Here is a 26515-nt window from a genome sequence, read left to right as displayed (position 1 = left end):
AACAGAGCAAGACTCTGTCTCAAAAAAAAAAAAAAGAAAGAAAAAGAAATATAAAGCTAAATTGTTTTGTTATATTCATTCTGATGATCTTTGTCTTTTGATTGGAGTATTTATTTTATCTAATGTAATTACTGATATATTGGAGTTTAAATCCACCATCTAATATTTTTTCTATTTGTAAGAATTGTTTCATGTCACTTTTTCTCTGTTTTATGGCTTCAATTTTGGATTAATCAAGTATTTTTTAATGCTACCATCCCCCCTTATTAACCTGTTAGTTCTACTTTTAGTAGTTCTTGCAATGATTCCTATAAAGATTACAGCATGCTTCTATTAGACTTCCTAAAAATCTAATAGACAATAGTACTCTTACCACTTCCCAGACAACACAAGAACCTCAGACCACTTGAGCTCCATTTAATGCCCTCCTGCCTTTTGTGCTATGGTTGCCATACATTTTAATCATACATATATTTTAAACCCCACACAGGACATTTTTCCTGTTTTACACACTCGAACGTTGCTGAGATTTACCTACATCGTTTCCCACTTCATACTCTTCATTCCTTCCTACGCCTCCATACTGACATCTGGGATGATTTTTCCTTTAGCCTAAAGAATTCCCTTTAGCATTTCCATCTTGTGGATATTCTGGTGACAGACTCGCTCCTCTTTTGTTTATCTGGTATGTCCTTATTTTACCTTCATTCTCTTCACCGGGCACAGATTCTAGGCAGACATTTTTTTCTGCCCTTTGAAAATGTTGTGCTGTTAACGTCTTGTCTCCTTATTTGTGTTGAGGGACCAGCTGTTAGTCTTTCTGCTGCTCTTTCTAAGGTAACTCAGCTTTTCTACCCTGACTGTATTTAAGATTTTTCTTTCTGTCTTGTCTTCTCTGCAGTTGGATTTCGATGTGCCCAGATGTGGTTTTCCTTGTGAACTACACTGTGTGGGCTTGATGTCTTTTGTCATTCTGGAAAATGCTAGGCCATTATTTCTTCCATTATTTCCTCTACACATCCTTTCTCTCCTCTTCTTTGGTATTCCATTTATGGGAATGTCAGACCTTCCTATGCCCTGGCTGCTAGAGTGTAGCTCTTCAGGAATGCATCTGAGAGCCTGGGGCTGTTTGACAGGTCCCTTTGTCCTTGGCAGGTTCTGAACTCCCAGTCTCCCCAGTCCCTGGAGGCTGCCTGCAGCTTTGCTTAGCTTCTCAGCCTGTTGATCACTGCCGTGGAATTGGCGAGTGTCTTCCGGGGAAATGCAGAGGCAAATGTGAGCCTCACCTCAATGCCCTTCCCATCTCTCTGGATTCTTGTCGCCTTCAGTCCTTGCTGCCTCGGTAACATTCTCATGTCTTCAAACATATGTTTTAGTATTTTACCTTCCTTTTCTACTTGTTCTTGGCAGGAAGCTTTATCTACTAGAAGGTAGCCTGACACATCCAGAGGCAGATGTGTTGCTGAGAAGAAATGACAAAGAGGTGGTTTCTGTCCCTTGGGCCTGAGGGTCCGGTGGCAGAGCCAGACATGACAACAGTGTAAAGCACAAGCAAAATGTGATGTCAAAGGGAAGCAGAGAGACATTCAATCTGATAGGAGGACCTGGGAAGGTCTCCGTGAAGAACAGGAAGGATTGCACCATGTGCCATTTGGAGGGGAGGGGATGGAGGTGCATTGTTCTAGGAGACAAAAGCTGAAGCTGGTACAGGCTGATATGATGGGACATGTGCCATGGGCAGGGCTGGGGTGAGGGAAGGGAGACACCATTGTGGGAACTGAAGCGGGGAAGGTAGGCGCGTGCCACACACAAAGGCTTTTGCATCCAAGCTGAACCAGGACTTTTTATATGGGATGGCAGATTGGGAGTGACCCACTCTGGCTTTGCTTGCACTAACTGTGCAATTCTGGTAAAATCTTTAATCCTCCCTGGTTCTTGATTTTGTTGTAAAATACGAATCCTGATAGTACCTGCCTCTTGTACTCCCCAAGGTTCTCGTCAGACATAGGTAAGCTTGAGGATGCAGATGTGCTTTGATGGGAATGGTGTGTGGCCAGGACCCTGATTCCCTTCAGAGCCACACCACTAGCGGGTCAGGCTGTGCATTGGTCAGTTGGTCAGGAGCTATCACAGGAACCCTCCATCACTTTCTGGCCTTGTTTGTTAGTCACAGGATGAGGATGGCTGGCTCTCTGGCAACATCAGGAAACTTTCCAAAATCCTCAGTTCTGACTGTCCGCCAAGCTCCAACATCTCCACCCCAGCCTCCTCTTTGGGGCACTGGGTGCTGCTGGTCACCCAACAGACATGGACCTGCCTCTCTCCAAGGCAGATCATCCCTCCATGGGCAGCTCTGGACAGCTCTGACTACAGGAAAGTTATCCAGACCTTCCTCGAAGGTAGTGTGCCATGACCAGAGGAATATGATTAGCACCACTCTTCTGCATAGGGTTAAAATAAAATACCTTATGCCCCCACCTAAGTTTCCACCTGCTCATCCTGTTTCAGGGCCCTGCATCTTTCTCTGAGACACACGTGCGGTCCTTTTAAAATAGTCTCCTTTTTTCTCTGAATTACGAGAGGACCAGGATACACGAAGTCTTCTTGCTACATGATTTCACTCGGGAATTCTTAGAGGAAGGCTCCACCAGATACGATGACCATGACCTTGAGGATTTTAAAACTCATTTAGCATTGCAGCCCTCAAAGCTGACGGGAACATTAGAATTCATCTAGCAAATGCTCCTGTAGTGTTTTGGGGTGCCATTCATTTAATGGAGGGTGGGTGTGTTGAATCTCCTGCCCTTGCCCCTTCAAACCCGCTCCTTCTCCACCGGCCTCCATGTTCCAGGAGCCCGGCCTATGCAGGCTCCCACAATGGGCTCAGCTCCCTTGCCACTCGCTTTGACTTGGAGGGGGCTGGGTTTGCCTAATAGGAGGCACCAGAAAGATTCAAAGATGGGAGGAAAGGGAGTCAGGTATTTATTCTCCCTCCCGCGTCCCCGCTGTTGCCGTGGGTTGGCTCTGAGACTCTCCAGTGAAGGCTCCTAAGAGACCGCTCCCTCTGCCACTCTCCAGTTCTCACCCCCCAGGCTCCCTTCAAGCCTAGGGTGGTCACAGCCCCCCTGAGTCGCCAGCCCTAGGGTGTGACACCAGCCTTTGTTAGTTCCGCAGAACTCTGCCTGCATGTCCACAGTCTTTTTTTTTTTTTTTTTTTTTTTTTTTTGAGACGGAGTCTCGCTCTGTCACCCGGGCTGGAGCGCAGTGGCCGGATCTCAGCTCACTACAAGCTCCGCCTCCCGGGTTTACGCCATTCTCCTGCCTCAGCCTCCGGAGTAGCTGGGACTACAGGCGCCCGCCACCTCGCCCGGCTAGTTTTTTTGTATTTTTTAGTAGAGACGGGGTTTCACTGTGTTAGCCAGGATGGTCTCGATCTCCTGACCTCGTGATCCGCCCGTCTCGGCCTCCCAAAGTGCTGGGATTACAGGCTTGAGCCACCGCGCCCGGCCGCATGTCCACAGTCTTAAAAAACTCTCCTCAAATTAAGTTGGAGTGTGCTCTGTTCCCTGCCAGGAACTCTACTGGAAAAAGCATTCCAGAGAGATGGGGAAGACGGTGGGTAAAGGAGGTGGGGCCTCGTAGCCCTGCGTGGTGGAAACGTCAGGTAGGAGTGGGGCTGGATTGGCGTAGAGAATGGACGAGCTTTCCGTATTAAGCCAAGGGGTATGAAATCTCTCGTTCTCCTTGTAGGTCTCCGTAGCCCCATGTTCTCATCCTAACACATCTCTCCTGTCTTCCAGAAAGTTCCTGCTGCTTCCGTACCCCGCCTGTCCCTCTCAGCTGCTCAGGGCCCCCTCGTGGGATCATCAGCTCGAAGACAGGGATGGAGAGGCCTCTGTGCTCCCGCCTCTGCAGCTGCCTGGCCGTGCTGGCCCTCCTGTCCCCCCTGAGCCTGGCACAGTATGACAGTTGGCCCCACTACCCCGAGTACTTCCAGCAACCGGCTCCCGAGTATCACCAGCCCCAGGCCCCCGCCAATGTGGCCAAGATTCAGCTGCGCCTGGCCGGGCAGAAGAGGAAGCACAGCGAGGGTCGGGTGGAGGTGTACTACGACGGCCAGTGGGGTACCGTGTGTGATGACGACTTCTCCATCCACGCTGCCCACGTCGTCTGCCGGGAGCTGGGCTACGTGGAGGCCAAGTCCTGGACTGCCAGCTCGTCCTACGGCAAGGGGGAAGGTAAACATTCTGTGCTTTGGATCTGAGTGCTGTCACCTGGCAAGGCCCGGAGCTGCCTTCCCTGAGGTCAGCCTGGGAGAGGAGGCTGCACGCACTGCAAAGTGTAAACTCTTGGTGATGCCGATCTAGGGACTGGCATCCTTCCGAGCACATGCAGGCTGCACCCTGCAGTAAGACAGGGGTGGGGGGGCATTTGAGGAGGGGCACAGTAAGTGACCAACCATACAGATTTGCCCAGGACTTTCCTGGCTTTAGCACAGAAAGTCTCACATCCTGGGAAAACCTCAGGAAAACCAGGACAGTCGGTGACCCCATGTACAGGGTGAAATCGGCCTGTGCTCCTCTCTCCACCCCATATTCCCTGCCTGGGGGCTGCGCCAGCCCAGGGGAAGTTGCACTTTATTCCAGATCATTCCCTGTTAGGAAAACCTCTTGCTCTTCCTCACAAAGGCTCCCATATGCTTGAGTTCCCTGATGCCTCCCGCTGTCCTGGCATGTGGAGTTCATCGTTTTAACACTAACCTGCTATTGCAGGCTTGGTCACGGTAGGCACAGAGATGCTTTGGGTTTTTCACTGTTGGTTAGCCTATTCTTTCCTCCCTGTGAGGTTCAAATTTATTAATTTATTTTTAAAAATTGTTTTAAGAGCTGGCCAGGCGCGGTGACTCATGCCTGTAATCCCAGCACTTTGGGAGGCCGAGGGTGGCTGATCACTTGAAGTCAGGAGTTCAAGACCAGCCTGGTCAACATGGGGAAACCTTGTCTCTACTAAAAATACAAAAATTAGCCGGGCATTGTGGCAAGTGTCTGTAGTCCCAGCCACTCGGGAGGCTGGGGCACAAAAATCGCTTGAACCAGGGAGGCAGAGGCTGCATGCAGTAAGCCGAGGTCGCACCACTGCACTCCGGCCTGGGTGACAGAGTGAGACTCCGTCTCAAAACAAACCAAAAAAACCCCCAAAAACTTTGCTTTAAGAGCTTTGAGGCAGGACAAGTTTGAAGCCCTGAACCTAGAGCTCAGTCTGTACTGACCTCTGACACCACACTTTGTAGGAAGACACTTGTCCTCTCCAGCCTCATTTTCCCCATCTGGAAGTTGGGCTCTCTAAGAACTCCTGAAAGCCTGACGGTGCATGTTCCCAAATAGGAAAGAGATGACGGTGGGGGGCATTGTTTCTTTTTAAACATTTTTCCAGGAGCTAAGAGTTTCCCGTCTGTGGGTCAGCCAGGCAAAGGAAGCTCCCACACCCACCCCCCGGCTGAACTGCAGCCCAGACCTCAGCACAAGTCTGGCTACTGGACTAAAACAGGGCTGCCCACACTCCTGTCCTGGACTAAAGGGCTAATGCCATGCTGACTGGATAAGAATCGCCCAAGGGAGCTTAAAAGTACAGAAGAGCACAGACCTCAACCCACCATAAATCTGGTTTAAAAGGTCTGGGCTAGAGCCCAGGACTCTTGTCTCTTTTGGAAGCCTGTAAAGTGACAGGTTTGGGAGTCGTTGAAATTGATAACTGTTATCCTCCCTTCCAACTTTCTGTTATTCTAGAAATTATAGGAGAAAGGAAGTCCCATCTCATACACATCTCACCTCCATGCAATTGAAAATTTCCTGTTGGCGTAACTGGATCAGGAGACAGCAGAGAGTTAGATGTTCTCTGCAGCTCACTCTGGGCTCGCTGGCAGCGATGAGAGCCACGGAAGTGAAGTTAGCAAATGCTGGGCTTTAGAACCCACTTCCTGTCTTCTTTAAACAAATGTCTGATACTTCCACATCTCTGTTTATCTGACTGGCTGAGCGATCCAGGGGTAACCTCAGATTCATGTTTTCCATTCCAGGCTTTCCAACGCTCATTATTTTATTACAAATGCTTTCCAGTGACTGGGTATTTTTCCAGTGACAAGTTTATTTCAACCTCAATTTAAAACTTACCTGTTGTCAGACAAGGGGGTTGTGGTTTTTCCCTATCAGGAGCAGGCATGGGGTAGTAGGAGACAGGTTTTTACCCAGGTGGGACTTTGCCATCCAAGCATGGTGAAGAGTGAAAAGTTCCAAGGAGTGGCGGGAATATGAAAGGGAAGGATTAAATTCATGGTCCGTGGAGACTGTGCTGGGTAAGGAGGGTGGTAATACATGGAGAAGTTGTAGGATTATGCATAGCTGCTGTGATCACTGGATTGCGGGTCTCTGTTCAGATGGAGACACAAGAAGTTTACTAAAAGATGAAGGGAGCTGTGTGGGGGTACACAGCAGGAAGGGTGAAATGGATATTGAAGGGTGCAATCTCGGGTAATGAGAGACCATGGGACAGTGGCTGGAGCAGGATGGAGGACAGTCCCTGAGAGAGGAGGTATATCAACGAAGAGACCAGGAGTACTGGAAAGGCCATCTTTGTGGACATGGAATCCATCAAGCATTTTAAAAGGAATAATATCAAAGAGAGGGCAGGAAGAAACAGGTGCCTGGAAGAAAAAAAAAACCAAGCAAACCCCGTCTTGTGTTCAAGGCTTTACGAGTTAAGCTGCTTACGTGAAGTGGTGCTTGGTTTATGACATGAGAGACCTTTTACATCTAAATATATTTGAATTTCACCAGCATCAGTCCAGATCTTTATCACTGAGTACATGGTGGGCACTTACTAAATATTAGCTAATTGATTGATTTTGATTTGGCAGAATAGGAAAAAGAGTTGGCGAAACAGTTCTTGGTATAGTGAGCACAGAACGTGGCCAGCACCCAGGGCTTGCTCCGGCGAGGGCTAGGGGCTTCATGTGCCGGTCAGACTGTGGATAAGGCTGCCCCTCCAGGACCCCTCAAGCTCCTCTGAAGTTCAGGCTGGAGTAATGAAACCAGGGAGGGCACCAGGGATGTTCTGGGTTTTCTAGCCTGGCCTGTCCACACATTGTTCTCCCAAAGCATCTCTGAGCTCAGGTAAACCACAGGCCCTTTTAGGGAGTTCTGGAGGGAGCAGCCGTCCTGTTTCTCAATCCCTGGTCGAGGTTATAGCAGCTGAAGCTAAGGTGGTTGCTCTCCTTCACCTGTCTTCAGAATCAGGAGGCTAAGCCTATTCCCATTCAAATCCCTCATTCTTTAGACCCGAGCAACGAAGCCAGCGATTACCACATTGTGACCCCACAGACTTTTTTCTTTCCTTTTCTCTGAGACAGAGTCTTGCTTTATCACCCCGGTTGGAGTGCAGTGGTGGGATCTAGGCTCAATGTAACCTTCACCTCCCAAGTTCAAGTGATCCTCCCATCTCAGCTCCCCCAGTAGCTGGGATTACAGGTGTGCGCCACTAGACCCAGCTGATTTTTTAAGTTGTATTTTTAGTAGAGACAGGGTTTTGCCATGTTGGCCAGGCTGATCTCAAACTCCTGGCCTCAAGTGATCTTCCCACCTTGGCCTCCCAAAGTGCTAGGATTACAAGCTTGACCCACTGCACCCATTTGCGACCCCATGGAGTCTAACTTGAACAGTTTCCATTGTCCTGGGCTCTGGCATTCCAACTGAATTTCATTTATGATTTTTACCTTCCTAATGATCTGTTAACTTGTATATATGTGTGTGTGTGTGTGTGTGTGTGTGTATTTATATATATATATATATATTTATTTATCTCTTCTTTCATCAGGAAAGGCATTGGAAGGAAAGAGTAAGATAAAATTTGGCTTCTGATTGAATGGCTTTCTTGTGTCCAAAGTTCGACTCTCATCTTGTGTCCCAAGGACACAGCCTTCCTGGCAGTTCTGAGGAGGCATCTACTGGATTGTACCTAGAACCACCCTGCTTTCCAGCAGGCAGACCCAGAAGCTGGTTGCATTGGAATCAGAGTAGTCTAGTTAATAAGCACTAGACCTATAGAGGAAAAAAAAAAAAAAAGGGCCCTTTGCAGTGGCTCATGCCTGTAATCCCAGCACTTTGGGAGGCTGGGGCCGGTGGATCACTTGAGGTCAGGAGTTCGAGACCAGCCTGGCCAACATGGTGAAATCCCGTCTTTACCAAAAAAAATACAAAAATTAGCTGGGCATGGTGGCATGTGCCTTTGGTCCCAGCTGCTTGGGAGGCTGAGGTGGGAGAATTGCTTAAACCTGGGAGGCGGAGGGTGCAGTGAGCTATGATTGCACCACTGCACTCCAGCCTGAGCGACAGAGTGAGACACTGTCTCAAAAAACAAAAAAATTTTTGTTATGAAATCAGGCCAAACGAGTATACCATGCATGGTGATGCTGTCTTGCGCTAAGTACAAATTCACATATCTACCATCTAAGTAGAAATTGACCAAGCATATGTGGAAGGGGTCCATGGAAAATTATTGGGGGTCCATGGAAGATTCGTAAGAGAGCAGCTCTTTGGGGCAGGCTCCATAGAGTCTCTGGTTTGCAGCTGTTTTTAGTTCCTTTGATGATGCACTGGTGGACTTCCAGGTCCTTAGCAAGGGGGGTTTCTCTCACTGCAGATGGAATAGGGTGACACTGCTTTTCACCATCTCTGTCACTTCAGCAGCTTTGTGACAGAACGTTCCGCTTAGAACGTGGAGGGTCTTTTCCGTTGCTAGTACTTAGCAAGACAAACATCGGTTTGTTGTTGAGACAGCAATCGATTAGGGAGTGTATGTTTCAGTGGAGCTTGACTGCTTGGAAACCAGGCCAAATTGAGAAGCCAGTTGGAAAACCTCAGCCCAGATGTTTTCAATTAGCTCTTTGTTCTCCACAATGGATCCAAGGTGCTGTCATTTGGGCCCTGACCAGCAACCGTGAGAACAGACACGTTTCAGCAGGGCCTGGACATCAGGAGACTGGCCCCGGGGTCCTTCTCGACCTTGAAGACCCTCTGTTTCTCTCCTTGGTTTCCTAATCTCTCCAATGGGAATGTTTTTATTTGCTTTTCTCTTACATCATAGAAGCAGTAGAATGTATTGTTTTTCTGACGGACTGGAAGAAGGAAGGGGAAAGGGAGGTTGAAAGCATATCAGGCACATACATTACCTCATTGAGTCTCCATGGCAGCCTGTTTGCTCGGCATCATTATTTTGGCTTTAGAAATGAGAAGCAGGTGTGGTGAGGCAGTTGCCCGCATCATACAGTGCCCCAGTGTGTGGCACATAGAACTTGAACCCAGGTTTGTTTGACTATGTCTGCTGCTCTAGACTCCTAAAAGGAGCTATGAGAAAAATGAGAGGTTTAGTTTTGTTTTCTTTCATTTTTGCAGCAGCACTTACAAAAATCACTATTTGAAAACCCTCTAGTACTTTATGATTTTTTAAAAAATTATGGCAAGATGCACATCACATAAATTTACCACCTTAACTTTTTGGGGTTTTTTTTGGAGACAGGGTCTCACTGTCACCCAGGCTGGAGTGCAATGGCACAATCACAGCTCACTGCAGCCTCAACCTTCTAGGCTCAAGCAATTCTCCCACCTCAACCTCCTGAATAGCTAGGACTACAGGCATGCGCCACCATGCCCAGCTAAATGTTTTGATTTTTAGTAGAGACGAGGTCTCGCTATGTTGCCCAGGCTGGTCTCGAACTCCGGAGCTTGAAGGATCCTCCCGCCTTGGCCTCCCGAAGTGTTGAGATTACAGGTGTGAACTGTGTCCAGCCCAGCCTTAAACATTTTTAAGTGTATAGTTCAGTAGTGTTGAGCATCTTCACATTGTTGTGCAGCCATCATCACCGTCCATCTCCAGACTTTTCCATCTTGCAAAACTGAAACTCTGTACCGATTAAACAACCACACTCATTTCTTTCTCATCCCAGGCCCTGGCAGCCACCACTCTACTTTCTGTTTCAATGAATTTGACTCTTCTAGATACCCCATATGATATTTGTCTTTTGGGACTGGCTTATTTCACCTAGCATCATGTCTTTATGAATCATCCATGTTGCAGCAGGTTTCAGAGTTTCCTCCCTTTTGAAGGCTGACTAATATTCCCTTGTGTGGATAGACCACATTTTGTTGATGGGTATCTGGGTTGCTTCCACATCTTGGCTATTGTGAATAATGCTGTTATGAGCACAGGTGTGCAGATACCGCTTAGAAACCCGGTTTTCAATTCTTTTGCTGGATCATATGGTAATTTTACTTTTAATTTTTTAAGGAAACATCATACTGTTTTCTATAGCACCTGTACCATTTTGCACTCCTACCGACAGTGCACGAGGGTTCCAGTTTCCACACCCTTGCCAGCACTGTCATTTTCTGTTTTTTTTGTTTTGTTTTGTTTGGTTTGGTTTTTTTTTTGTTGTTGTTTCTTTTTGTTTTTTTGATTTTTGAGACAGAGTCTTGCTGTGTTGCCAGACTGGAGTGCAGTGTTGTGATCTCAGCTCACTGAAACCTCTGTCTCCCAGGCTCAAGCCATTCCCCTGCCTCAGCCTTCTGAGTAGCTGGGATTATAGGCACGTGCCACCACGCCCGGCTAATTTTTTGTATTTTAGTAGAGACAAGGTTTCACCATGTTGGCCAGGATGGTCTCAATCTCCTGACCTCGTGATCCACCCGCCTCGGCCTCCCAAAGTGCTGGGATTACAGGTGTGAGCCACCGCGCCCGGCCCATTTTCTGTTGTTTTGATAGTAGCCATCCTAAGGGTGTGAAGTAGTGCTTCACTGTGGTTCACACTCTAGGACTTTGCACGCTGAATTCTCTACTTAGTGCAAGTGAGAAAAAACCAGGAGGTAAGCAGAGTCCCATGTGGCCTTCTGGAACATAATGAGGTGGTTCCATGGGCCAGTCTGGCTGGGCTGTCTCTGAGCCAGTGATGGGAAACGTTGAGAAGTAAGAGGAACTGAATAGGAAGTCAAGGCCCGGGCTTCTGAGCTCAAGGGGTGGTGGGATAATCACGCCACCTCATCCTCTAGGTATTGGAAGACCAAACTACATGTGAAATGCTTTAAAAACCTCAAACCAGGACGGGCGCAGTGGCTCATGCCTGTAATTCCAGCACTTTGGGAGGCCAAGGCAGGCGGATCACGAGACCAGGAGATCGAGACCATCCTGGCCAACATGGTGAAACCCCGTCTCCACTAAAATACAAAAAATAAGCTGGGCGTGGTAGCGCACACCTGTAGTCCCAGCTACTTCGGAGGCTGAGGCAGGAGAATCACTAGAACCCAGGAGGCAGAGGTTGCAGTGAACCAAGATCACCCCACTGCACCCCAGCCTAGAGACAGAGCCAGACTCTGTCTCCCACAACAGCCACCACCACAACAACAAAAAACCCAAACCTTCAGTGGCTGGAGAGTTTAGTTCCTCCCTGAAGGGTCAGAGTTCAGCCTCTGCTACAGATAGAAGGTGAGACTGGCTTGTGCCATAATCAGTGCCACTAAAACCTCATCATCATCACTGTTTTTTAGTAACTATGGCCAGCAATGAACTAGGCACATGCTTCCTAGTATCTCTAATCTGCACACAGCTGTGCAGCTGAAGTGTCACTGTTAGTCCCACTAAGAAAAAGGGCCCTTGACCCTGGCTGAACGAGAGCTCAAACTTGGCTTGGTACCCAAAGCTCCGCTCTTTCCACTATCCCATGTGACTTCTGGGCTTAAATCTAATTTCTATCCTAATCATGTTCAATCTACCACATCCCCAAATCACATTAGCTGCTTACCGTGGTGTGGGAATCCAGGTGGTCTCGAGCTACTTGCAGTATCTTAATATAATAAAAATTAATTGATGGCCACACACAGCTGCCAAAATTAGAGAAAAATTCTCTTTCCATGTAAGACACTGGTGTCCCTCAAAGACTCAGACCTGCATTGACGCATCTCTTGGTTTCTCTCCTCTCTGCCTCCTTCAGGGCCCATCTGGTTGGACAATCTCCACTGTACTGGCAATGAGGTGACCCTTGCAGCATGCACCTCCAATGGCTGGGGCGTCACCGACTGCAAGCACACGGAGGACGTCGGTGTGGTGTGCAGCGACAAAAGGATTCCTGGGTTCAAATTTGACAATTCATTGATCAACCAGATAGAGGCAAGTCATGTGCTTTTGATGTCTCCGTCATGCAAACATTTTTCCTCTTCCATGCAACTCGCTTTTTGTGTATTGATTTCAAGTGTGTGTGAGCAGGAAGGAGGGTACCTAACCCAATGGGATTAGATGCAAGGGCAGTTTAGGGAAGGATTTCTGGAGAAGGGAATCCCATCCATGGGGAAAGGGCATTTCCAGACACAAGGAACAGCATGGACAGAGGCACAGAGGTGGGAAGGTTGATCTCAGGGAGCATGATCTCAGGGAGAGTGCATCTGGGAGTAGAGTTAAACTGAAGCTGGAAAGATGGGCTTGAAACACCTCCTGTGCCATGTTCAGGAACTTGCCCTTTGGGTAGGAAAATGTATTAGTTATCAATTGCTGCATAACAAATTGCCCCCAGGTTTTGCAGCTGAAAACAATGAATCTTTATTATCTCACATGGTTTCTGAGAGTCAGGAATTGAAGAGCGGCTTAGCTTCTTGCTTCTGCTCAGGGTCTCTCATGGAATTGCACGCAGGCTGTCAGTAGGGGCTGGAAGGTCCCCTCCCACACAGGCTGTTATGGTTGTTGGCAGGCTGTGGTTCCATGCTAGCTGTAGACTGCAGCCCTCTGTTCCTCTCTATGTGGCCTCTTTGTAGGCTGCTTGAGTGACCTCAGGACATGGTGGTCATCTTCCCTCACAGTAAGTGAGGCAAAGGAGAGCGAGAGAAAGAGCACAGGATGGAAGTCATGTTTCATAACTTAATCTTGGAAGTGATAGGCCATCATTTCACTGTATTCTATGGATCACACAGACTAACCCTGGTAGAGAGTGGGAGGAGATTACACAAACGTGAGACACAAGGTAGGGTTGCTGGGGCCATCTTGAAAGCTGGCTACCACTGGCCAATGTAGCTAAGGATTGGAATCACTTTTTTTTATTTTTATTTTTATTATACTTTAAGTTCTAGGGTACATGTGCATAGCGTGCAGGTTTGTTACATATGTATACTTGTGCCATGTTGGTGTGCTGCACCCATCAACTTGTCAGCACCCATCAATTCATCATTTATATCAGGTATAACTCCCAATGCAATCCTTCCCCCCTCCCCCCTCCCCCCTCCCCATGATAGGCCCCGGTGTGTGATGTTCCCCTTCCCGAGTCCAAGTGATCTCATTGTTCAGTTCCCACCTATGAGTGAGAACATGAGGTGTTTGGTTTTCTGTTCTTGTGATAGTTTGCTAAGAATGATGGTTTCTAGCTGCATCCATGTCCCTACAAAGGACGCAAACTCATCCTTTTTTATGGCTGCATAGTATTCCATGGTGTGTATGTGCCACATTTTCTTCATCCAGTCTGTCACAGATGGACATTTGGGTTGATTCCAAGTCTTTGCTATTGTGAATAGTGCCGCAATAAACATACGTGTGCATGTGTTTTTATAGCAGCATGATTTATAATCCTTTGGGTATATACCCAGTAGTGGGATGGCTGGGTCATATGGTACAAGGATTCCCTATTTAATAAATGGTGCTGGGAAAATTGGCTAGCCATAAGTAGAAAGCTGAAACTGGATCCTTTCCTTACTCCTTATACGAAGATTAATTCAAGATGGATTAGAGACTTAAATGTTAGACCTAATACCATAAAAACCCTAGAAGAAAACCTAGGTAGTGCCATTCAGGACATAGGCATGGGCAAGGACTTCATGTCTAAAACACCAAAAGCAACGGCAGCAAAAGCCAAAATCGACAAATGGGATCTAATTAAACTAAAGAGCTTCTGCACAGCAAAAAAAAAACTACCATCAGAGTGAACAGGCAACCTACAGAATGGGAGAAAAGTTTTGCAATCTACTCATCTGACAAAGGGCTAATATCCAGAATCTACAAAGAACTCAAACAAATATACAAGAAAAAAGCAAACAACCCCATCAAAAAGTGGGCAAAGGATATGAATAGACATTTCTCAAAAGAAGACATTCATACAGCCAACAGACACATGAAAGAATGCTCATCATCACTCGCCATCAGAGAAATGCAAATCAAAACCACAATGAGATACCATCTCACACCAGTTAGAATGGCAATCATTAAAAAGTCAGGAAACAACAGGTGTTGGAGAGGATGTGGAGAAATAGGAACACTTTTACACTGTTGGTGGGATTGTAAACTAGTTCAACCATTATGGAAAATAGTATGGCGATTCCTCAAGGATCTAGAACTAGGAATCACTTTTTCTCATTAATTTTTTTTTTTTTTTTTTTTTTTTTTTTTGAGATGGAGTCTCATTCTGTTGCCCAGAGAGGAGTGCAGTGGGGTGATCTTGGCTCGCTGCAAGCTCTGCCTCCCGGGTTCACACTATTCTCCTGCTTCAGCCTCCCATGTAGCTGGGACTACAGGCGCCTGCCACCACTCTGGGCTGTTTTTTGTATTTTTAGTAGAGATAGGGTTTCACCATGTTAGCCAGGATGGTCTCAATCTCTTGACCTCGTGATCCACCCACCTCGGCCTCCCAAAGTGCTGGGATTACAGGCGTGAGCCACCGCTCCTGGCCTGGAATCACTTTAAAAATGCACGTACTGGACTGGGTACAGTGGCTCACACCTGCAATCCCAGCACTTTGGGAGGCTGAGGCGGGCAGATCACGAGGTCAGGACATTAAGACCATCCTGGCTAACATGGTGAAACCCCGTCTCTACTAAACACACACACACACACACACAAATTAGCCAGGTGTGGTGGCGGCGCCTTTAGTCCCAGCTACTCAGGAGGCTGAAGCAGGAGAATGGCGTAAACCCAGGAGGCGGAGCTTGCAGTGAGCCAAGATCACGCCACTGCACTCCTGCCTGGGCGACAGAGCAAGACTCCGTCTCAAACAAACAAATGGAGGTACTGGGGCTTCCCACTGACCTCCTGGCTCAAAATCTCCTGCTATGGGACCAGTTTATTTTTCTTTAAGCAGCCCCAGATGATTCTGATGTTGCCAGACTGATCATTTCGGCATTTGAAAATCTACATTTATGGCTAAATTTCAGGGTTAGCTTTCCAGCAAATTCTTTACCCAAACAATTAAATTAACAAACACTTATTACATTACTCTTATGTGCAACATATGTGGGGCTTAGGACAGGATGAGTTGGCAGCTAACACTCCTGTCCTCAAGGAACATGTCGGACGCCACCCCCAAGGAATTGTGGGATCTGCCCCAAAACCAGGTCAAGGAACCTTCGCTGTGCTTCAGCCTCCAACTGACCCCAGCACTAATGCAGAAGAAAGGTGACTTGAAATTGCCCTATTTGGGCTCCAGAGGAAGTTCTCCCAAGACTGTGGCCTTTACTGTCATGGCTCACACAGTCCTGCTCTCTCCATATATGTTCCCAAGCGTGCTGGGAATTTGTCCAGCCCTGTAGTATAGCATGGAAAAGGATTTCCAGGCTTCTCTCAACTGTGGAGGAGGCTGCTTCTGGTCGACACCTGTCAAATGCTGCTATTTTATTGAAGATAACTAGAGAGATTGTGATGGAGTTGATGTACTTTCCTCAGTCTTCCAGTTACTAATGACAGCTTTGCTTTCTTTACCATGAAGTTTATGATCTGACAGATGGGCTTGTCCAACCCAGTTTCACAAAATTTTCCATCTCCATTCCTTATAACCTCATGAGCAATAATTAGCCCCCAGTTATGTGTATCTTATCTCTCCCATGAGATTGGAAGCTCCCAGAGGGCAGGGGCTATATCTTATGCATCATTGTATCCAACAGATAAATTCTAGGTACCTAATAGGAACAATGTCTCCAACTTCCAAATTTTCTTCTTCCCAGAAATGTGAGCCAGAAATTGTTATCCCCTTAGTTGGAGAATCTCCCAGGATAAAATATAAGCTAAACAGCAATGAGAAGCACGTGGAAACAAATAATTTCTTCACAGCTTGTCCTGCCTAATCGGACCATGAGCTGATTTGTAACATCTTGGATGGGCATCTGTTCGACCTAGAACCTCAGGTTAATCTACTTGGAGTGTCCAGTGAAGACCCAGGCTTCTTGGCATAAGAAAGTCATTGATGACTTGAATTTAAAAAAAAAAAAAAAAGGACAGGCCAAAACATCAGTGAGCTTTGTGTCGAGAAAATGAGAAGGCTCATCTGGCATTAGAAAGAAAAAGATTTTGGAAAAAGGACTCTGAGTGGCACTTCATTAGATAAATGTTTGTTGAATACCTACTAAGTGCCAGTTCCAATGCTTAGCAATTCCAGGGCGAAATAAGATGGGTCATATCAAAAGCAGAACTTTCATCGGGTGGAATAAACATAGAAAAGACTGAAAATGGCTGGGCATGGTGGCTCATGCCTGTAATCCCAGCATTTTGGGAGGCCAGGGCGGGTGGATCACCTGAGGTCAGGAGTTCGAGACTAGCCTGGCTAACATGGTAAAATCCCGTCTCTACTAAAAATACAAAAATTAGCCAGGCATGGTGGCAGGTGCCTATAATCTCAGCTACTCAAGAGGCTGAGGTAAGAGAATTGCTGGAACCTGGGAGGCGGAGGGTGCAGTGAGCCAAGATCGCACCATTGCACTCCAGCCTGAGCTGACAACAGCAAGACTCCATCTTAAAAAAAAAAAAAAAAAGAAGAAGACTGAAAAAAAAAATATGTCGGAGACAACTTTCTTATTCTGGAAGGGCTGAGATTCCATGATGGGAAAGCTTAGCCCCTACCTTTATTCAGGGCATTTGTTGGGTACCTGCTGGTTTGGGATACCCGTAGAGAAAGAAAACATGGTCCTTGTCCTCCAGCCCTTAGAACCTGCAAGACAAGATGTACACCTTGGAGAAAGCTGGGGATCCTTCCAAGGCAAGGAGTATGGACCCTAACGAATCTCCAGAAACCCACAGAGGGCAACCTATGGAGACCTCTGGCTTGAAGAGCCAGGTGACATCCACAGCCTTATACGCTCTGCATTTTCCTAGAAGGCCTCCCTTTTGCTGTCAGATAGGCTAGTGCCCACAAACCTGGGGTAGGCTTTCTGGCCCAACCACAGAGACTGAGGGAACTTTCATTGATGACCAGTCCCCTGCAACTTCTTCCCTTTGGTAGCCACTGAAAGTACATCATGAAAGGGCCTAGACCTCAGGATGTCTGGGGAGAACCTCCGTGAGTTGCCAGAAAGTTCTTGTATCCAGGGCTTTGTGGCTAAGGCTTATGCTTACTGGCAGTGCTGGCCTGATGGGTGGAGAACTGCCTGGACCACCTACGTGGGATATTTATGGGATGCTGAGACATTTCTCCAAAATACCTTCTGGAATGGCCTGTGTCAGTAGCTGAAGTCATAGGATCATTCCTCTCAGCTAAAGAAATGCCTGCTATTAAATTTTTGTGGATAAGAAGAAGAGACATAGCTTTGGTGGACATGCAGTTGGGTGAGGTCATGAACACACTGACTAATGATACCCAGGGTAAACTGCTGACTAATTTGTGTAAACAGAGTGGATGGTCTCTGATGGCGAGCGCTAGGGCTCTGCTCCGGCCTCCCCATCATGTGTCAGGAATGTTCATGGAAATTAAAAGGAATACTGATAAAATCTATGAGAGATATGAAACTAGGAGAGATTGCTGGAGTATAAAATTATGGAATGAACTTTCAGAAAAACTGCTGTAGGTTGAAATAATGGGCCCAAGCTGTAACATACTAGGGATGAATAGAAGGGCCTATATCAAAGTCCATGGGGGTAAAAAGTCCCAGGAGTGCAGACTTCAGGGAGAGTAACTAAAAAATCATTGATCTTTTTTTAAAAAAAAGGCGTGTTGTGGGCCGGGCGTGGTGGCTCAAGCCTGTAATCCCAGCACTTTGGGAGGCCGAGACAGGCAGATCACGAGGCCAGGAGATCGAGACCATCCTGGCTAACACAGTGAAACCCCGTCTCTACTAAAAAATACGAAAAACTAGCCGGGCTAGGTGGCGGGCGCCTGTAGTCCCAGCTACTCGGGAGGCTGAAGCAGGAGAATGGCATAAACCCAGGAGGTGGAGCTTGCAGTAAGCTGAGATCCGGCCACTGCACTCCAGCTTGGGTGACAGAGCAAGACTCTGTCCCCCCCCCCAAAAAAAAAAAGGCGTGTTGTGGTGGCTCACACCTGTAATCCCAGCACTTTGGGTGGCAGAGGTGGTCAGATTGCTTGAGCCCAGGAGTTTGAGACCAGCCTGGGCAATATGGCGAGACCGCATCTCTACCAAATTAAAAAAAATTAACCTGACATGGTGCCATGCGCCTGTGGTCCCAGCTACCTGGGAGGCTGAGGTGGAAGGATTGATTGACCCTAGGAGGTGGAGACTGCAGTGAGCCATGATGGTGCCACTGCATTCCAGCCTGGGTGACAGAGCGAGACCCTATCTCAAAAAAAAAAAAAAAAAGAACAAATCTCTGAGGCAGCAGTGGTTGACAAAAAGCTCGGTATCAGCCAAGAGTATGGTAGGGCTGCTGAAAAAAAAAAAAAAGAAAAAAAAAAACCAGTTAATGTCAACTGCTTTACAGATAGAAGAGTTATTTCCCTAAGCTCTTTGCCTTTTGGACCAGTCGCTAACTGCAGGGTTCAGTTCTGGATCCAGATCTTAACCAGGTCACCAGGGGAAAGGTCAGCAGGATGGAGACAAATCTGGAAACCATATCACGAGGAAGTGAAGTTTTTTGTCAAGAAAAGAGATATGGGGGGAGATGGTTCTCTTCAAATACTTGAACTACTACCATGCAGAAGAATGTTTAGAATGTATTCCAACTCCCGGCCGGATGCAGTGGCTCATGCTTGTAATCCCAGCACTTTGGGAGGCTGAGGCAGACAAATCATGTGAGGTCAGGAGTTCAAGACCAGCCTCTCCAACATGGTGAAACCCTGTCTCTACTAAAAATAGAAAATTAGCTGGGCGTGGTGGTGGGCGCCTGTAATCCCAGCTACTTGGGAGGCTGAGGTTGAACCTGGGGAGGGGGAGGTTGCAGTGAGCCAACATGGTGCCATTGCACTCCAGCCTGGGCAACAAGAGCAAAACTCTGTCTCAAAAAATATATATATATTCCAACTCCCAGAGCCAAGGCGGAGGGGAGTGTGATGGGAGATAGATCTTAGGCTCACTGGAAGCCCCGCAATAGGTAGCTCTACCCAAAGTTAGTGGTGAGTGTCTCGCGCATCCATGTGAAGAGACCACCAAACAGGCTTTGTGTGAGCAACATGGCTGTTTATTTCACCTGGGTGCAGGCGGGCTGAGTCCGAAAAGAGAGTCAGCGAAGGGAGATAAGGGTGGGGCCCTTTTATAGGACTTGGGTAGGTAAAGGAAAATTACAGCCAAAGGGAGGTTGTTCTCTGGCAGGCAGGAGTGGGGGTTACAAGGTGCTCAATGGGGGAGCTTTTTGAGCCAAGATGAGCCAGGAAAAGGACTTTCACAAGGTAATATCGCTTAAGGCAGGGACCGGTCATTTTCACTTCTTTTGTGGTGGAATGTCATCAGTTAAGGCGGGTCAGGGCATTTGTACTTCTTTTGTGATTCTTCAGTTACTTCAGGCCATCTGAGCTTATAGGGGGATGCAATGGCTTGGCTTGGGCTCGGAGGCCTGACAGTGAGCTCCTTGTCGGTGGAGGAATTCAAGCATGAACTGGACAACACCTGCCAGGAATATTGTGGTCAGATTGCCTACATGGGGAGGGAAGTGGGATTAAGTGATTGCCAAGTTTCAAGACCCTGTTACTCAGTGTCTGGGAAAATGCACTCATCCCACATAGTGTGTGCCTAGCTGGATGTTGACATTGCGTACCATGTGTAAATTGGCATCACGTGTGTGTGAGAACATAGAGAAGGGATGCCAACCAGCATGTGTATTGTGTGCTTGGGTTCTCTTTTTGCCTCTTCTGCAGCCCCTAATGGCCTTGACCTTGAAACCAGGTACAGACTTTTCACTCTTCATATCAAAGTGTGAGAGTTAAAGCCCTCCTTCGAATTCCCCCAGTTTGGAAGGGGCAAATTGAGAAGTGACCAGGAATGAAATGTCAGTGAATGATTTCTCTGTGTTTTGCGACCCCAGTCGTAGGCCAGTGGGCCTCCACGTCCCTTCCCATGCCTACTCTGCAAGGGCGTGGGCTGGGGTCTGTAACATTCACCCTCATTAACCCCTGGAGATTGGGGACAGGTCACAGATCGTTACAGATGACCCTCACAACCCATGCTTCCTCCAGAGTGCACTGGAATTCCCAAAGCAGAGAATGGAAGAAAACTGCATCAGTCTAGACCAAGTTCATCCTACTCCGGAATGCCAGAGGCATGAGTCACTGAGCCCTGGAGCCTGGCTGATGGAATTTCACTTAATGAGCAAACTGTGCTTCCCTGGACTCCTACAGCTGCTTGCAGCATCCTTGGGAGCTCCTGACTGTAAATTCCCCTCTAGAGGAGAAAAAAAAAAAATCACACCTTCTTCACATAAGTGACCCCACCAAGGGAAAGTTCACAGGTTTGTACCCTAACCTGCCTTTTGACCAGCATCCAGAACAACAGGGCAAGTGTCGAGCGAGTTGAATTCAATCCCTTCCAGCTGCGACGGTCTGTAGTTCAGTGGCAATGGTTTCTCCATCAGAATGACGTAGTGTGCATTCATCATTTACAAGGTAGTTTTAAATATTCTGTAGAGGAAAAAAATCAGATGATTTCTGTGAAAGTGCTTTGCAGACTCTGAAAGTGCTGCCCTGGGTTAGTCCTACCACTGAATCCCCAGCCTTGGTTCATTTCATCCACGAAATTAACCAGGCAGGTTCTCAGTTTTCCCCTTTTCTGACACAGGCTGTGCCGTCATATCTTATTGTATATTCTCAGTTTTGGACTCCAGAATTGAAGGCAGAACCCCCTGGGTTCCAGTCCCAGTGGAGACTGGAACTCACAGCTCTATGTCCAGTGACTGACCCTTCTTGGGCCTCTGGACACTGTCCTACAAAACAGAAGTTTGTCTGGACATCAAATCAGTTTTAGGTCAATCCTCAAAACTTTCTTAAAAGGAGGTAAGTAGGAGCAAATAAGCAAACGTGAAATACTCTTGGCTCCAAACGAACAGATCTCTTTTAAACCTGGAAATCAGAGCCCAAACCAAACCTCCTAGGATTTCAGAGCCTCTTAAATCGAGAGGCTTTGTTTCCTGCCTGTGGCGGGTAGACCGGTTGGAAAAAGCATTAGATAAGGAAAGATGACAAATCCAGATGCCCTGCTGAGTAAACCTCTGCTCCCCGGCTGCTCTGCACGTTGCCCAGTCATGTGCTCTCACAGGAAGCCTCGTGGCTGGGCTGTGTGTCGCTAGATCAGGAAACGTTTTGGTCTTTTCTCTTTTCTTCACCCCACCCCACACCCCACCTTCTTCCTTACCCATCCTTTAAAGGCTCTTTTGCAAAAAGCAATTCCATTGCCGGAACTGATTGGAAAATCCCCAGGCTGTGAGATTTAAGTGTTGCCTATCCCCTGAGTGACCTCCAAGCCTCAGTTTCCCGTTTGTGAAAGCGGGCAGCGCAGGAGGTCTTGAGGGGCCAACAGAGGGACGATGAGGACAGAAGGAGGAGAAAGCCATTTCTTTCCACCCAAGGGGAGAACCTGGTCTCCCTATTCTCTGCTCTCTCGCGTTCGTCTGGAAGGACGCTGAGACCTGAAAAAGCCCTTTCTTCTCATCTTAACCACAGAGACTGAGGCTGCTGTGAATTTTTTAAATTCCTTGGGTCCAGGTTTTTATTAGTTACAGTCAGCTGCCAAATGTTTCAGCGTTGCCCTCCCAGCGGCAGCTCTGTCTGGGGGCGGCAGAGGGTGGAGGGCTTCAGCCTAAGAGGGAAATGTCTCTAGAAGGACTTCTGAAAAGTCTGAACCTTCCCAGCCAGGAATCTCGTCCTTCGTTGCACTGGGTGGTTTGGGGAAAAAAGGGGGCCTATTTTCACCTCTGTGCAGTTTAGAAGGTAGTGGTCCCCCCGCGCCTGAATTTAGACCCCATTCCTGGATGGTCACAGGGTAGTTGGATGGCCTCTCTGTAAGAGGAAGAGAAATGGTAGCCAGGGGATAGTTTGTGCCGGACTTTTTGGCAAGGGCAGGAGCCAAGGTGGAGGCCCACAGCCTCCGAACGCTCAGTTTTACTGAACTGTCTGGCTGGACAATCAGATGTAGCTCTCCTGGGTTTTGTCTCTCCTACTTCTTGGACAAGAGGATGTATAACATCCTGTCCAGGGCTGGGCACGGTGGCTCATGCCTGTATTCCCAGCACTTTGGGAGGCCAAGATGGGTGGATCACTTGAGGTCAGGAGTTGGAGAGCAGCCTGGCCAACGTGACGAGATCCCCCCCTCACTACTAAAAAATACAAAAAATTAGTTGGGCATGGTGGCGCATGCCTGTAGTCCCAGCTACTCGAGAATCGCTTTAACCCAGGAGGTGGAGGTTGTAATGAGCTAACATTGCACCACTGAACTCCAGCCTGGGCGACAGAGGGAGACTCCATCTCAAAAAGAAAAAAAAAGATCCTGTCCAGCCCTCACATTCCGCGATTCTATTTACTAAGAGCCTGTATGTAGCCAGGGCTTGCCAGCTACCAAAAGGGACACACAAAGCAAGTAGTTCTAGAGTGACCTATTTTCCCAACTGAACATCTGAAATGCAGAAGGGTGTGTATGTGGATAACAGATGGGAACCTGGTTTCTGACCCAGGTGTTGCAGATACAATGCTTTGAAAAGTATAAATACCATTAAAACTCTTCGTGAGATGAAATAAACCAATACATAACATTCTGTGTATTTGTTAGATAGCACACATGAATAAGGAGGCTTATGATTTGTTTTAGATGAAATAAGTAAATGAACAGGATGTACTCAAACTTTGAAGAATGTGATTGGGTTCTCAAATGCATGGCAGTTTGGAGAAGAGAGAGGTGAATGAGGAAACCTGTGGGATAGTTGCTATCTGGACGAAGTGGGGGCTTGAGCTGGGCCGGAGAAAGCCTCTGCCTGCCCTGGGTGGGCAGATCCACTCTGCAGGGAGGTCTGGTGATGTGACTAGGGCAGAGTGGGCAGCAGTCAGCCTGGTTCAGCAATGCGCCTAAGTGGCTTATTTGAGTCACCTCAGCCATGCTGGGTGTCAATGCCATGGAATTCCCCCAACCCCATCCCCAGGAGCCTGTTGCTAAGGATCTGTTCGTTCATTTCGATTCAGCACCAGACCCTACACTAGGCATGAGGATACAGGGAGTGATGGAACGGACCATCTTGCCCACCCCGAGCTTACCGTCCAGCAGTGGAGAAACAATCTCATGCATCATGACTGTGTTACCATGGTGATGATGGCTGTGAAGAGAACCCCAGATTCACCATGAGGGTGTGTGGTGTGCAGTTGGGCCTGACCAGGACAGGAGGAAGTGCTGGGTCACAGGGGCTGGTTGTTGGAGCAGGTGTCCCACCGGCTTCCTGCCGACAGCAGGGCTTGCCCGTTCTCCAAAAAAGCAGCCTCTATTACCTACCCAAGTGGCTGCCGGGAAAATGAAACACAGAGCATTCAGTTTTCCAGCAGTGTTGCAAAGCTTTTGATTTACAGGAAGAAGGCCCCAACAGACTACCGGCTCTTTCCTTTGGTGGTGTCAGCATGACCTCAGCTCTCCAGGCCACCCCTACCCTGCCCCCACTGGCCTCTGTCGCCTAGAGCTGAGGAACAGAAATTGTTGAAATGCCTTTCCTCTCCCACTTTCTTCCATCAAGAAGTCACAGGCTAAAGAAGGTTATTAGCAGCTTATTTTTTGTTGAGTTGGAGTTTCGCTTTTGTCGCCCGGGCTGGTGCAATGGCGTGACCTCGGCTCACTGCAACGTCTGCCTCCTGGGTTCAAGTGATTCTCCTGCCTCAGCCTCCTGAGTAACTGGGATTACAGGTGCGTGCCACCACACCCGGCTAATTTTTGTATTTTTAGTAGAGCCCCATGCTGGCCAGGCTGGTCTGAAATTCCTGACCTCAGGTGAACCGCCCGCCTCGGCCTCCCAAAGTGTTGGGATTACAGGCATGCGCCCCTGCGCTCAGCCCTCCAGCAGCCTCTTAAACTAAGAGTTTCTGATTGGATCATCAAAAAGGGATAATTACAACATAGCCAGACTCCTGGAATACAGCATGCCTCATACTGTGTACAGGTAATACCCACTTAGCCAAGCCATCTAACTGTGTGCTGAGGATCAGATGGCTTTTAATTCAGTTCAGTAACTATTTATTGGTGTCAGATCTCAAGGGAAAAGGGGAGAGGGTGTTAGGGAGCTCAGGTGACAAAAGGATGCCTGGACGAAGCACAGATGTTCTCCTGTCCATAAGTCACACAAGTCATGCTTATGTTAGGAAGAGTGGGGAGGACTACGTAGCTGTTTATTTTGCATTAAACAAAGAATAAAAAAAGTCTTTATTAAAATGTTGAACTTGGGCACACAGCATGTCTAGCTAAGCTAAACTCCTGTTGTTGGATTTTGAAAAAATCATTACTGGTTCCTTCCAAACGTGTTTGAGGACCCACTCTGTGTCTGGCTATAGTGAGTCCTCAGACATGGTTGGAAGGAACCAGTAATAATGTCTTACTGTGTGGGTAATACAAAAATGAATAAGGCACAGTTTTGCTCTTAGGGGATTCACAGTCCAATTGAGTGGCAAAAGGATGCGGAAAAGTAAATGCTAGTACAAGAGAGTCAGCATAAGCCAAGAACTCAATGAGTCACCAGACGCCAGTGCTGGAGGAATAAAGAAATCAAACGTGTGGATGTGCTATTTGGGGGCAAGGGAGGGGCTTCACAGAGATGCTGGTACTGCCTCTCCTCCTCTAGATCACGGACCTCATGACAGTGAGGACCATGCCTATCCTTTCAGAGTCTCACACAGCACTTGCGACATGGTAGCACTGGACAAATATTTTTGAATGAACAAATGATTAACAGTTTCCCTGAGGGTTGGCAGGATTCTGATAGGTAGAAAGAAGGGACAGAATGGCAGGGTGTGGTTTGGGCCTAACGCGGGGGTGCCACCGGGAAGATCTGAGCAAGACCCTTGAATGCACTGTGGTCAAAGAGGATGAACGGACGGGAGAAGAAACCAGAGGCCAGGAGACAGTGCGGGTCTAGGTGAGATGACAACATCATCACGCCCTTTCTTATGCTCCCACAATTCTCCTTGCACAGCTGACTGGGAATTGGGAGTGAGAATGGCAAGCTAATAGAAGGGCAAAGAGAAGGTCTTGCATGGGCTGAATGGGCGCGTGAGTGAGGAAGAGAGATGGTCACAAAGGTCTGCAAAGCTGGAGGCAGGCGCGTCCCTCAGTAACTCAGTGAAAAGAGGAAGAGGTGAAGGCATCTTGAATGTGTTTGGTTTCAGGTGCTGAGGAAAGTGTCAAGCTGGTAGTTGGGACATGGGTCTGTATCTGGGAGGCCACTGTTTTGTTTTGTTTTGTTTCTTAGAGAAGAGATCTCGCTCTGTCGCCCAGGCTGGAGTACAGTGGCACAATACTGGCTCACTGCAGCCTCAAACTCCTGGGCTCAAGTGATTCTCCCACCTCAGCCTCCTGGGAACTAGGACTATGGGCAGGTGCCACCGTGCCCAGCTAATTTTTTTTCATTATTATTATACTTTAAATTCTAGGATACATGTGCAGAACATGCAGGCTCTTTACATAGGTATACCTGTGCCATGCTGGCCCACTGCACCCATCAACCCACCATTTACATTAGGTATTTCTCCCAATGCTATCCCTCCCCCAACCCCACGACAGGCCCCAGTGTGTGATGTTCCCCACCCTGTGTCCAAGTGTTCTCATTGTTTAATTCCCACCTGTGAGTGAGAACATGCAGTGTTTGGTGTTCTGTCCTTGTGACAGTTTGCTGAGAATGATGGTTTCCAGCTTCATCCATGGCCCTGCAAAGGACATGAACTCGTCCTTTTTTATGGCTGCATAGTATTCCATGGTGTATATGTGCCACATTTTCTTAATCCAGTCTATCATTGATGGACATTTGGGTTGGTTCCAAGTCTTTGCTATTGTGAATAGTGCTGCAGTAAACATATGTGTGCATGTGTCTTTATAGTAGCATGATTTATAATCCTTTGGGAATATACCCAGTAATGGGATTGCTGGTGCCCAGCTAATTTTTTAACTTTTTTTTTTTTTTAGAAATGAGGTTTCATTCTATTGCCTAGGCTGGTCTTAGACTTCTGGCCTCAAGCCATCCTCCTGCCTCAGCTTCTCAAAGCATGAGGATGATAGGTGTGAGCCACCACACCCAGCCTGTTTTGTTTTTATTATTTATATTTATATATATATAT

At 47.6% G+C, this 26515-nt stretch overlaps 1 protein-coding gene across 2 annotated transcripts in view; it reads left to right on the top strand.

Moving 5' to 3' along the window:
* Positions 1 to 26515, top strand: part of LOXL2 (lysyl oxidase like 2) — a 92759-nt gene that overhangs the window by 18169 nt on the left and 48075 nt on the right. Inside the window, exons 2-3 of one of the 2 annotated variants that reach the window (XM_023216731.2) lie at positions 3801 to 4238; positions 12035 to 12210. In XM_023216731.2, coding sequence (XP_023072499.1) covers positions 3884 to 4238; positions 12035 to 12210 — 531 coding nt within the window. In that variant the 5' untranslated portion in view covers positions 3801 to 3883. Of the gene's footprint in view, positions 1 to 3800; positions 4239 to 12034; positions 12211 to 26515 lie in introns of those variants that run through there. The other variant, XM_023216732.2, reaches the window with a different exon arrangement.

The sequence above is a fragment of the Piliocolobus tephrosceles genome, chromosome 7 (assembly GCF_002776525.5).
Source record: "Piliocolobus tephrosceles isolate RC106 chromosome 7, ASM277652v3, whole genome shotgun sequence".
Classification (NCBI taxonomy): domain Eukaryota; kingdom Metazoa; phylum Chordata; class Mammalia; order Primates; family Cercopithecidae; genus Piliocolobus; species Piliocolobus tephrosceles.
The sequence above is the reverse complement of the archived record's forward strand: the minus strand, read 5'-3'. Positions and strand labels throughout refer to the sequence as shown.